Raw genomic sequence first — 13,887 nt, 5'->3', positions numbered from 1 at the left:
GCGCGCTTGTATCTGTGCATGTTTCTCTCTGAAATGTAGACAAAATATGGAAGTTAGAGATGTCATCATTTCCACAGCATCGGAGCTGAAGTTTAAATGACGCCAGAGTGATTTGTATTGTAAATTTTGGAGATTTTACGAGACATGCTGTGTCTTCATTAGCAGCCACATAAACTGGAGTAGCACAGAAACCCCCGTCACTGTTGATTGTTTTGGAAAGGAGCATCAGCTACAGTAAATGCATTCATTTGAAGGGCATATGAGTTGCAGATTGCTAAGGCTTCTTTATGATCTAGCAGTGTCACCCGCACAGTCATTTTATATCTGCTTCTTACTCATCTAACCAGTGAACTTGTGGTAAGGAAATGCAAGAAAATATCCTGCAATTGATGTCGTCGTCGTCAGCACTGACTCTTTCTGCACTGTTTATGTCAACTTTAGTTCAGAAAACAGCAACGGGACCTGTTGTCAGCAGGCTTAACTTTTCTGCAGTGCTGGGTTTCCTTTGAAGGAGAAGGTTTTTCCTTCGCCACTATGATGTCATGTTGCAATTGCAGTTACGACTGTATATATTCATTATATTTATGGTTATATGAGCTTCACCTCCTTAAAATGCAAAAAAACCAAAAACAAAAACGTTGTGAGGGCGGGGAGCTAAATCCACATGCCTCGGATGATTTGTGTTTTGTTTTATATCTGGTGCTTGTTGTGTGCGTGTTGCAACACTTCTAATCATGTTATCTAGAAATGCTGCTCTCAGTGCCTTTTCCTGACCACAGATATCACTCTCCATCAGTATTATGTGAGAAATTTTTAGCTCTCGTATATTTAACGTGGCGCCGCTTGGCTCGATAAGATGCACCACCTTCGTCTGGTGTTGCAGTACTTCTCTGCTGAAAGCAGCAACTTCTTCTTCTGCTGAACTTTGTCACTTCCTTCTAGGGATGCTTGAAAAAAAGCAGGTTCTGAAATGTCAACGAACAGCAAAATATTGGCATAACAGTTTATGAGGCCTGCAAGTATCACTTGTTGAAAAGAATATAGTCTGAAAAATGTCTCCTTTTTAGAATCAGGACTTGAAATTGCTATAAAAATGGAGACTTCTTTCTACAAGGACTGGAAAAGTTTGAGGAACAGAAAATGCAACTTTCCTCTTGCTTGATTTGTCGTATCAGATGCATGCCTGAGCAACAGAGCAAAAAGCATGTGTGTGTTTTTGGATGTGTGTTTTCAGTCGAGCACACACCGAGGCTGTGGTGGGGTGTGCATTTCGTGTCTCTTCTGAGCCTTCGGGTGTTGATGTGTTTCTTTTTTTTCCCTTCCTTCCTCGGCACTGTTTGGACTGTCAGTCACAGCTGTCAAACACATCCCCGTCTGAACGGCAGGCGGAGTTCACACTCTCTCAATCAGCCCCCCGTTGCGTGCGCATGTGTCGATGTGTGTTAACGTGCGCTCGCGTGCTAGCATGCGGAGGCGGGTGGTCGATCCTCTATTCATAGTAACTGCCATCCCTCTCTGTCACCAATACCTCATATGTCATGCTACCTGTCAGAGAAGGATGGGATACAACCGCCCCATTTCCCCACCACGCTCCACCCAGAGGTTAATTTTATTCTAGAGGAATTACAGATGTGTTCTTCAGAGTAGTGATTCATCAAGAAAAGCACCCCCCAATTAAAATGTTGATGCCAGCTGCAGACTGGGGGGAGGTTTAATATTTTTTTTTTTTTTTAAGAGAAGCTACAACCAGCAATTATGGTGTTTGATGAATCAATTTAACTTATTGGCTCTAAAGTTGCATTAGAGAGTCATTTAATGGGAGTGGATGAATGGTTTGACTTCTGTTCTAGTAGCATTTTGATTTGCATCGAATAAAGTGACTCAAATACTTGATTCAATCAGACTTTTAGGTTTCATGTCTTGACGTCAGCTGTCTCTTGTCCATATTTGACAAACGTGCATGCTTTTGTTTGAGCGATGGTCACTATGGCTTGTGTGCATACGTTGTCTGGAGGAGGCCCGAGGGCAGGTTTAGCGAGGAGTTTCACTCTGTGTCTTAAGTCGTGTCTGCCTTTGGTTAGAGGTGCTGGGTTTTAATAAGCTACCACAAGAATATGGTCTGCCACCCTGTCTCTGCTCTTGTGTTCACCCTCTGAGAAATTAAAGTGTCAGTCTGGTGTCAGTTTGTGAATATTTGTGGCCATCTGTGTGCACTCTGAGCCAGCCTGAATGACAAAGAGGTGCTTTTGGGAATTAGTGATCTAAACAAATGATATTGGCAGTATTGGGAAAAACCTTTTGTCCTTTTTTGTTGTTGTTGTTTGTTTTGTTTTTTCTTCTTCTTCCTTTTGGTACAGTTTTGCTCCAAACACTATTAAGAACAATTCGTTTGGTGAACCTAATCCATCACTGGAAAGGTGAACCTTGACAGTCTTTGGTTTGCAAAGCTGCATAAGAATGGAAATACCCAAACTTTTCTGCCGCGTTCCCTTCAGCATCCCAGATTAATGCATGCGTTGGTTCAGGCAAACAAACAGGTGACATGACAGAAGGGAGCATTCCTTTAACTTTGTGCTCCTCAGATTTTTCTCTGTCAAAAACTTTCAGCCGGTAGCTATCTGCTGTGCTGTCAGGACCCTCATTCTGTCACTCACAAGCCAGTGAAGCCAACAGACGGCGCGAAGCGAGATGCTTCCGGTGGTCTGGTAGTAGAAAATGCAATAGAAAAGAAATGCTGATGTCAGACTCTGTGTATTTTGGATACTGAGACTGTGCGGTTGTATTAAGTCGGCCTTTATCTTGAGAAAAAACCCACAATTGTGGTAAACTACACATCAACTGTGCATGCAGTTGTAGTTAAAATGTGGCTGTGCATTATTTTAATATATACAGAGAGAGTGAGGGTGGGAGGAGAGTGCAGCAAATTAAGAGGAAGAAGTGTGGGGGGAAACCTTGTTGTTTGTGATTTTTTTTTCTCCCAGTGATAACACCATAAAATTCAGAATCTGAAAACACACTGCCCTTTAAACTTGATTACAAAAATCTTTTTTTTTTCCTTCTAAAAATATCAGTGTCAAGTCCATGCTACAATTTTGAAACCAGGGCTGTGGTTAATATACATCATCTTTGACTCATCTGCCTTTTGTTTCCACTTAGAATGATTTAGACTGTAAGAAATTCTGATGGTATGATGAAGTGTGTTTAGATTGCTCTTTGTTTAAAAAAAAAAAAAAAAAAGTCTAAAGGAGTTTAATGGTGTTTGTTCTCAAGTTTAGAGAACAAAAAATAGGAAGTGATGGGGATTTGCTTTCTTGAAAATTAATTTGTCTCTCAAAAACGTTGGCAAATGAATTACCAGAATTGCTTCACAGATATGTCACAATACCTGAAATTTAGACGTCTGTGGCAGTAGAGTTGCACACTTCTCAGTGCCCACAAAAGCCTGCATGTAATCCTAAATTCATTTTATTTAAAATATTAATTTAATAGTTTTGTGAGAAGACAGACTGAAATGTTAGAGAGGTTGCTGTGTAGCCTGCTATCGTTACTATGAGGTATAAAGTTAGTTATATTATGTTCGCTTGAGCATTTGGATAACCTTAGCTATTGCAAATATTTTAGCCTATAGAACGTAGCTGATTTCACAAAGGCTATGCCAGCTGTGCCAAACAAATTGGAAACCACTTTCTTCTTCCTACAATACTAAACTGAAAACCCAAGTACCATAATAGTTTCAGATTTGGCGTCAGTCCTGACTAACTCCATGCCTGCTTAGCATGATTATCCCTCATCCTCTGTCTGTCTTATCTTTTCAAAATATGGAATTAAAAACATTCTCTTATTGTACTTCTCTTTAATTGATTATTACTGAATTACGTATTACATTTACATACAGACCAAGACCCAAAAGGCATTATTAGTACACCTTTGTAAGCTGACAGAGACATCACTCATGCTTTCCATTGGAACTCCAGAGTAAGGGCATAGCCTTGCACTGCACACTTGTAAATAGACTCACTGTCCCTGCTCATATCTATTCACTGCCCTTGGCACACTAACCCATAAGTAACCATGCCAAGGTAAGCTACTAGCAAGTTGGCTTAGCATTTTAATGGGCCTATCAGGTTCCTAATAGGATATGGCCACAATACAAAGGGCCATTACAGGGTTTATAAACACACATGTAAAAGACTGAAAAAGGGGAGGAAACAGGAAAAATATTGGTGCTTGCAGCAAGTGGGAACCAAATGATTGAGGAGGATAAAAGTTTGGCTTTAACGAGTGAGTTTTAAGACAATTTTAGAAAGGAGGGCCACATCAAGGTGACATAACAAAACATGGGTTTGAGTTTGCAGCACGTTTAAATGGATTACAACAGACAAATGATAAAGCCAAAACAGACTTTTTTGCACTATTGCTTTGAAATTCTCGGATTGTCTTGAGTTATGAATCACATGCAGCCCCGTCTCTTACAGAGTTGCACTTTCGTCACTTCCTAAAAACCCAATTTCAAGGGGGTTTTTTCCTGCCGGAGCAGCAATGACTAAAAGACAGCCCCGGGTCACAAAATCTTTGTTGGTTGGTTGTCAACTTTCCTTCACCATTTTTGCCCTAACAAGCAAAACATTTGCTAGTATGACATCACTCCTTCGTGGTTAACTGTATCTCCTCCACCGCATCCACCTTCAGTGACGTCTTAATGAGGTTTTTTTTTTAATTTTTTTTCCTCTTGGGCTACCATCCTACCTGTCTGCGGCTGGCTATTTAGCAGTAACTGAACTTTCAAATGTCCCATTTAAACTGTTTATGAAACCCCGTGTCTCTCATCATATTCATAGGAAAGCGTTAGAGGAGGAGGAAGAAGAAATCAGACAAAATTCTTACTCATTCCTTAGGTCATGAAGTCCAAAGGAAAAGATGAGACATATTTTTATGTTTAGTATCTTCTTATCTAGCACCCCGAGGAGATGCAAAGTGCATTAAAATGCAGACGCAAAGTAAGGCAAACCAGCCGAACAGGAATGATGAACGCAGTTAAGCATGCAACATTAATAAGTGAATGAAAACTATTCAAGAAAGGCTCAAGTGTAACTAAAAATCTAATCTCTGTGCACTCCGAGGATTCGCTTTTGATGGGGTTCAGGTTGCTTTTTGTGCTACCCTTGAGTCACCAAAGCGCGAACTGAACTTTGATGAACTTTGGCACGAAACGAGACATCTGACTGTAGGCAAGCCTACCCGAAAACTGCAGCTGCAACAGTCAGCATGCCTTTCTTTTGCCTTTGCAGCTCTACCTTTTGAGGTTTCCTGTGCTAGGTCTTTTCTTGTTGGTGTTTTGTGTCTCGAGTGAGTCTGTGGAGGTGAATGGAAATGTGGACTGTGGTTTTTCACAGAAATTGCTAACTCTTTAACAATTGACCGCCTTCATCTCTGTGCTCTACTTTGCAGTAAAATCAGTCTTGCCATCCACAATGTTTGCATATAACCCCAATGAAGAATCAGAATGTGGGAGATTAGAGATCAGTGCGTAATGTAAACTATGTCTATAATAAATTTAGCAGGCTTTACTTTCATTTGATAATAGTGAATTCAATACACACACAAAAAAACTAAGTACAGACATAGAAAAGAAAGGAAGCAGTCTTTATTTTCTTCTTCCATCCACCTCTAAATCCTTAAATTTGATCTCCTCTCCCTCTTTCCTCTATGCACCATCCTCTCGGTGTTGCTCGCCTCTCCTGTAATCTCCCCTACACTTTCCTCATATTGTTCCTTCCTCGGTTGCTCCCTGCTTGCAGTGGTTCGGGTGAGGTTTGGAAGCAGGGGGAGAGAACGGAGAGCCGTCTGGAATCCATTAGCTTGTTGAGGCATCAGTGTTTCACTGTGGGAACCTTATTGATTGCCCTCCTTTATAATTATTCCACCTCCACTCGCTCCGTCTGTCTCTGGCACAGATCATGCTTTCAGTTTCTCTCCCGTTCTCCTGCCCTTCATCCCCTCTTCCCCTTGCCTTTTTTTGGTTTTGTTTTTTCGTGCTATTTTTATCCATCTCTTTGTTGCATCATGACTACTTTCCTAAAAGTTGTGCCCAAGGCTTGCATGCTAAAACCCCTAACCAGTTGAGTGACACAGTATCTCTGTGTTTACTGATGCTATCTGCGATGTAGTGACATACTTACAGGCAGCATGCAAAGCTACCACATCCTACACGAGAATGAAAATCCTAATCGCCATTTTTTTTTCCCCCCTCATAGACACACTGGGCACTTTTATATAACCGCCTTTTAAAAACTTAATATGTACCGTAGATCTGCAGACATAAGCACTTAAACCCAGCCAGTTTTGTGATAGCAGATATGTGTATGTTTGAATGTTTGACCAACCATTTACCTTTCAGACTTCTCAGATGTCCTGCTTTTCATTCTCATGTGTGTGACTGTGAACCAATTCTTTCTTTTTGGGTTATGGTCCGACAAAATGGGATATTTTAATGATGTGTCCTTGGTCTGTATGAAATTTAGTTTGCAGATTCTGAGTCTTGGGGTTTAAATTTAAATAAAACTTCAGCCTTGAGTCAATAAATAGAAAACTGACACTGTTTTCAAGCTCTTATTTCACTGAGCTGTGCACAAAACTCTGATGCTTCCAAACCGCTCTATTACAGTATAACTGTAGAGCTAACCGGCCTCCATTGAGATCACTTGATTCGCTGGTAATTAAGTCACACATTATAAAGAGTTTTTCATTTGAGAAACTGTTCAGAGAATATTAAAGCCTTTTGTGTGGAAGAAAACAAAAAAGTGTAATTTCCTGACCACCAACACCCGCTCTTGTAAAACAGAAGGTGGTCTGAATGTTGGATTCTTACTTAATTGTATTTTTTTTACTTTATTTTTTTGCCACCCACTATTTTTTGATTTAGCACTTGTAATTCTGACGATTTCACGCTGCTTCACATCCAAACCCTTATTATGATCGTTTACAGAGGCTCCATCCAACCCGAGTACACAGGATCTGAGTCGTAATGGTTAGTCTCAGACAAATGGCTTTTCTTTGTGCTCCCACTGAGGTTGTAAGGTGTAGGTGCAATCAAGCACACGTATCCATGCCGACTGTTTCTACTGTACTGTGCAAAAGTCTTGGGCCACACACCCCTTTTTTTTCTTTTTCTTTTTTTCCCCTTTTTTCTAAACCATGTTTTTGAGCGATACCCCTAGACTTTCTCTACATCTGTCAAAGGTTTTCTTTGGATCTTGGCTGCTTTTTCACTCATTTTCAGTCCAGTCCTTATACCTGACCAATTTCAACCAGTAGTGTAATGTTAACATACTTAACTGTGACCTATTAATCATTCAAGCTTTAGAGCAGCGCACCGAACTCGACAAACCAGTGTTGTCTACAACTTGGCAAAGAAGTCCTTTTAAATTGTGTCTTGAGATACAGCCTGTCACAAAACCACATCATTTGTTCCCCTTTTTGTTTTACATGTTTTCATTGGTTAGTAGTGACTTATTATCCTAAAGAGATTTTGTTCCTTGCAGATTTAGTTGTTTCTTTTTTTTAGTCCTGAGGAGAATAGTGAAACAGTTTCTCTGTATTGCGTGTAAAAGGCTTGACGTGTTGCTTTACAAGCATAAAGAAATAAGTTGACCATAAAACCGTCACACTCAGCTGAGATATGTTGTAACTTTACACCCCATCGTCGTACATGTGGTTGTTTGCGGTGGTTTCCTTGCTACATCTATTACTAAGAGTTTGAGTATGACTCAGTGACAGTATATTGATTCATCAGTTTTCCAGCACGCTGAATTTGACTTCAAGTCAGCTTTCAACATTTGGGGCAGAAACTTTAGTGACTGGTAGCATGTGAGGTCTTCATAATCACGGAAATTTGAGGATTTAAAAGTCGGGTCATGAACCTTAAGCTGAGGGCAAAAAATGGTTACCTGACTGATCCTGTAATCTTCTTCTTTTGTTGCGTTGGGGTTTAAACTGTGCAGAGCAGCCCTCTCAGCACAAACTCGCGTCACTTTGTTTTGTTTGGGTAGAATAAACGATCTATCCATCTCAGTCATTATTCACCCAACAGTTTGAGTTAAATTCAGGCTTTGTGTCATGACAGATGTTTGCAAAATCACCTCGGCTCGAGCATAAATATACAATTCACAAATTCTTCCTTCTCTGTCCACCATGCTGTCTTCTGTTAATAGGCAATGTTTTAAGCGCACACACCTCTAAAAGCTTGGACTGTGCCCTTCGTTTATTTACGATGAACTGTATGTGTTTTAATTAGCGAGTTTGGCTGCTGCCTACCAGCCAGCCCCAGCTGGGTCCTCAAAGCGCCATTTATTTGCTTCTCCTGTTATTCTATCAGAGGACCTGCTGACTGAACTGCAACCACAGCGTCTTACACGGCTGCTACCCACAGCAGGCCCTGTTCTGCTTTCAGAGTTTATCCACACAGAAGCTGCAACAGGACAGGATAATGTGAATGTGGAGCACAAAACGAATTTGATAACAAAGGGCTGATCTGAGTCTTGCTCACTGTCCTAAGACGGAAGTAGATGGTAGTAGTTGTAGTAGAGGTTTGATATTCTTTCATGCTTTTGACTCAGAGGGTTAAGCACTTCCTCCATGTTTGTTCTGTTTCTCTTTTCTTGTTACGGATGTTTTGAGTTGGTGTGTAGTTGAGTGATGACTCCATACATGGGGGGGGGAATCATCAATCAATCAACCAAACGAGCCATTTCAAAAACTGGTTCAGTCCAGCTCTTGTTTCATTGTGGTCCTTGGCTGACTCACATTAACTAAGCACGTTTACCTTCTCTGCTTATTTGTACCGTTTCCCTGAAGAATAAATGAACCATCAGTATAACGGAGACCTTTTAACCTGATGAGTGCCATGCCTCGGAGAGGTCTTTCTTTACAAAATTGCAAGCAGAATGTCGGTGGGTTCAGCTAAAATGCTTTTCAATCTGTATTTTTGTACACTCTGAATACTTTAGAATAATTTGCATTCACAGGAGAAATTAAAAAGATCAGTTTTCTTGTTGAAATTCACGCCTTTTGCTGTTAATTCATAAATACCAATGAAGTAATTAAATTGGTGCAGTACCTCGTATTTTAAAATGAGAATTTCTGTCCCTGTGGTTTGTAATTTTTAAATCGCTGCAATATGCCTTCAGCACCAGTGGATTGGAGGCACTGCCAAAAAAATTCATCAAGTCAAATGTTCTTGTTCAGATTTTACAATTCAGATTTGCAAACACAAAGCCAGAGAGCTGCTTTTGTATTATCGTGTGTGTGTGTGTGTGTGTGTGTGTGTGTGTGTGTGTGTTAGAGCTGCCACGATTAGTCGACTAGTCACGATTACGTCGACTATCAAAATCGTCGACGACTGATTTAATAGTCGACGCGTCGTTTGAAGCTTTGTAAGATCACAAAAGACGCAGGAATAAGTAGTAGGATTTAAAAGTGTAATAACGGACTGAAACAGAAGATGGCAGCAGTGCATGTAAAGGATGCCAGCTGCCGTTAAACCCCGAAGAAGAAGAAGCTGTGTCCCAGAATTCATAGTGCGGCCCAGCGCAGTTGTCAACAATGGCGGCAGCTAGTTAGTTTTAATATTACTCTTATTATTCTTTCTGGGTCACAAAATAAACGTTTAACATATTTTCAAGCTGTAAGTTTTACGTCCAATCGATGCATGATCTGATTAGTCGACTAATCGCAAAAATAATCGGTGACTAGTCGACTATCAAAATAATCGTTTGTGGCAGCCCTAGTGTGTGTGTGTGTGTGTGTGTGTGTGTGTGTGTGTGTGTGTGTGTGTGTGTGTGTGTGTGTGTGTGTGTGTGTGTTGGGGTTTTTTTTTCTCTTCGTTTTTGTTTTTTTGTCTTTGGGGTGTGTGTTTTGTTATCAATAGGATCTTCACGACTACATCAATGTGTTATTTTAAGATAATAGCTTGTAGTAACACAGATAATAGAGATAAATATGGTTAGGGCTTCTCTGAGCACCATTTAAAATCTCTGTAATCTCAAACCCTTCACACCTGTTTGTTGAGCGCGTCGGCCATTGAAGAACCGTTGTTTGTTCAGGTGCTGAACTTGAGTTTCTGAAATTCAGTAGTAATACTAAATATACCGATTGGCTGATCTGAACCCAGTGGGGTTTTTTTTTTTTTTTTTCCATTGATGTTCAACGTGTTTCAACACGACGGCAATTAGTTTGAACAAAGTTCATTTGCTTTAACCTGAAAACACAAAATCGTGTTTTCACGGCAAACAAGCGGCGCGACGTTTGGCACGTCCTCTGTTTGAACACACTGCCATTACACGCTGTCAAGGCCATGCTGCTTTTTATGTGCGTTTGCACATGTGCTGTTTTTTTTCTTTCTTTTTTTTTGCAATGCACTATTTACTCTGCGTGTGTTTGTGGTTGATAACCAACCCACTCATGTTTTCTTCTCACTTTGTTTCTCTGCAGGAAGTTCGGGGAGCACCCTCAGCCACAGCGCCTAACAAGGTGAGTGTGCACACGCACTCGTGGTCCTTTTAGAGCTTGTTTTGTTGTCATAGTGCTGGGTTTCGGTGTACCTTTGTGTACGTGTGCCGTTGTGTTCTCGTGAACACCTATTCTAGGGACCCGCCCCTCCCCAAGGTATTTGTTACCTTTTTTTTTGTTTGTTTGTTTTCTCGATTTGATTTTGTTGTGATTATTACTATTTTGGACACTTTATTTTCAAATGAATGAAAGTAAAGAGACCCTCTGAAGTATCCCCTCATATCTAGCTTACTAATGCTACTCTGGGATTACCAATAAAAAAAAGAAAACTTTGCAATAAAAAAACATCAAAAACTACACAATTTGTCCCACCCTGTCGTTTAACCCCATGCCCCCTCCCTTTTTTTTCCTTAAAAACATAAGCTTAAGTCTACTTCAAATCATTGATGATTACTTATTAACTCAAATGGTGAAGCATAAGAGGCGCACACTGACACTAAGGTTGGGTGATTTGATTCACCCAAACCTAGTGTTGGGTGATTACATTAGTGGGTGGATATCAGCTGCAAGGCTCTAAAGTTATTAAGTGATTTATTTCTCTTTTCTTTTTTACTTAGACCGTTAGTTCTGCTTATTCATCCAGTTTTTTTTCTTTTTTCTTTAGCCTGTTTTCTCTTGTTAGGTCATGATTATGATTGGTCCGTGTAGCCACTACACCCACACACGACACACACACGACACACGCACATTAAAAAAAGCATGCAGACGTCCAAGCATGAACTTTGTACACGCGCTGGTGCACGCCCAGACCCGTCTGTTTTGCAAGTGTTGATTATACATTGAGGTACGTGTGTAACTGTGGCGTTGCAGAAACAGTTTAAAATGAATCTCGTCATGTGACAGTGTCAACTTAATGCATCAGTGGGGATATTAGTTAAAAAAGACCTCCTTAGTTGACGAGCTATCACTATTAACATTAACGATTCTCGACATTGTCCACTGACACCATGTGAATAATAAATACCTCGCTTTTCTCTTTAACAGGAACTTTTTTGTTTTTAACTGCGATTTCCACCCCTAATTTTTATAAGTGTTTTAATAATTTTTATATTCACCAGTAGATTTGCCACAGAAAATTTGTTGAGCTCATTTCAGGCTGTGATCTCCAGAAGTGGAGACGTAGGATTAGAAATGCGTCACTAACAACCGCTGCTGACGAGCTGCAACGTTGTTGTTGATACAACAATAGCGTACGACATGTGCAGCTTTACTGTGGAGTCCTGCACAGCTGCTTTCTGTTGACCCCAGCTTTGCTGTATTACCTCATTTTTGTTCTGCTATTGATCGCTCATTACTTAGATCTCTGCAGACTCACCTCCTTTGGGACTGTTTTAATGTGCTTGTGTTGAAATGAACCGTGCTATTTTTGCCGTTGTTTGTGGAGAAACATGCTAGAGAAGCAATAAATAACCCTTTCTGAGGCCTCACAGTCCAAATGTGCGCTCTCTGCACTGTACTCGTCTTACTGTGTGTAGCTTTTTTGACGAGCCGTACTGCAAGTTTTTGATTATTGTGTTCTTCTTAAGTTTGCTCCAAGTTACTTGGAGTAACATTTGGGTGAATCCAGACCGTTGATGGATGATGTGGGTTGCTTTTTAGGGAGGGTCTGTGTGTGTGTGTGTGCGCACGCACTTGTTTGCTTATTGGTGTTTGCTGTTCTGAATAACAAAGAGTGTGTGTGTGTGTGTGTGTTGCTCGGCTTTTGCGCGTGGCACTCAGCGGGGAAAATGAGGGGGTTGCGTGTTGCCTGGAACAGCCGAGCGTGGTTTTGGAAAAAGGGGCCCCTGCACCTTTTGATGTGTCCCCCTCTTTATTCATGTGCTGCCAGTCCGCTGGCTCGCACTGGCCCTTCGATTCGTCTGATGGTTTTTGATGGCCAGAAATATGACCGACACAACAGAGCTCGTTTAGTTCATGTGACTATGGTTATGGTCTTTGTTGGCCTGTCAATCTGCCGTAGAGTCTTCGTGTCCGCAGGTTTTCTTTGGGTGCTGCTCTAAAATTTTGCAGCATCCCGCAGGAGCTTTTTATGGCAGCCAAACCTCCAGGTCCTAGAGGTCCGCACTGTCAGGGAGGCTACTCAACTGGAACAAACACTTCTAGGGTTCAGACACATCCACTTGCGCAAAATTACACAAACGGACTCAACATGAGAATACAGGCTGGGTTGCCAAGTTTACTGGCAACTAATTTACTGGTTATTTGAAAATAACAAGCAAGGAAACAGAAAAATGGATCACTTTACACATTCAGTCTATAAAGTATTAATTTCCAAATATAAATATTTGGAAATTAGTCATAAGGGAGTACAGTCTAATGGGCACGTAGAGTTTGACTTAAATGACTTGAAAAACCAATACTGATTTTGATATTTGGTGATTTTAACAATTCAAGATATGGGCCAATATGTTTATTTTCTTTCTGACACAGGGAAACTGCTTTGTTTTTGTAACATTTTTTGCCATTCATCAGTTGTTATAAATGCTGATACAAACATATCTGCAGGAATTGTATTTTCAATAGCATAAATGAGCCATTTCAAACTGTTAATCACAGGTACACTTAGAAGAAGAAGCAGGTATTTATTTCGTTCACTTCTCTGGTTACAGTGGGTTGACCTGCCTGTTTGATTCACCGTATGTTTTAGGTTCAGATTATACCTGCCATACCATATATACCAACACTGAGGGCGCGAGTACCCACTGCAATATCCTGAGTGATCTGTGACATCACTCAAACAATGACATCAGCGCTGTTTTAATGCGGAGTCTGTTTGCGTCTTTTAATTTTCCCAATTTTTGTCGTTGATGCCGAAATGTCAAAGCGGAAGATTTACTTTGATTACCGCGTAGCAAATGATCAGAGCTGAGATGTGTGCACGCTATTGCAATATCCCACAGTTCTCAGTAATTTTCCATTTTTGTGTCAGTGTGTTAGAGGCTTACACGGCTCATCTGGGAGGTCAGACATCAAACAGTGAGGGGTGTGTGTGTAAAGGCCACGTCTCCTAGCCTTGTAAAAGGAGGCTAAAGTGGCTGATTGTTAATGCTTTAACCCAAAGCCCCACACTACAATTGTGTGTAATCTACCTTTTGTGATGCACAAGGTGCAAACTAATTACTGTCTGATCATCTTAATTGAGCTATTTCACCGTGCATGTGTGCATTAATGTGCCCCCGCCCCTCTGCTCTTCGTGTGCGTGTTTTTTGAGTGTGTTCACAGGGGGTCCTGTGACAGCGCTGCTCTGCTGTAGACGCTGTGGCAGATGTACGGGGCAGATGCCTGTCTGCTCTGCTGCATCTGTAGCCTGGCTTAACCCCC

The 13,887-nt window shown here is 40.9% G+C and overlaps 1 protein-coding gene across 1 annotated transcript in view; it reads left to right on the top strand.

Moving 5' to 3' along the window:
- The window catches only part of rbpjb (recombination signal binding protein for immunoglobulin kappa J region b), a 51,756-nt gene that overhangs the window by 17,801 nt on the left and 20,068 nt on the right, over positions 1-13,887 (top strand). The window contains exon 2 of the mRNA XM_031749329.2: positions 10,489-10,527. Coding sequence (XP_031605189.1) covers positions 10,489-10,527 — 39 coding nt within the window. The remainder of the gene's footprint in view (positions 1-10,488; positions 10,528-13,887) is intronic.

This window comes from Oreochromis aureus, linkage group 3 (genome assembly GCF_013358895.1).
Source record: "Oreochromis aureus strain Israel breed Guangdong linkage group 3, ZZ_aureus, whole genome shotgun sequence".
Lineage (NCBI taxonomy): Eukaryota > Metazoa > Chordata > Actinopteri > Cichliformes > Cichlidae > Oreochromis > Oreochromis aureus.
Note: the sequence above shows the minus strand (reverse complement) of the source record. Positions and strands in the feature narration are given on the sequence as shown.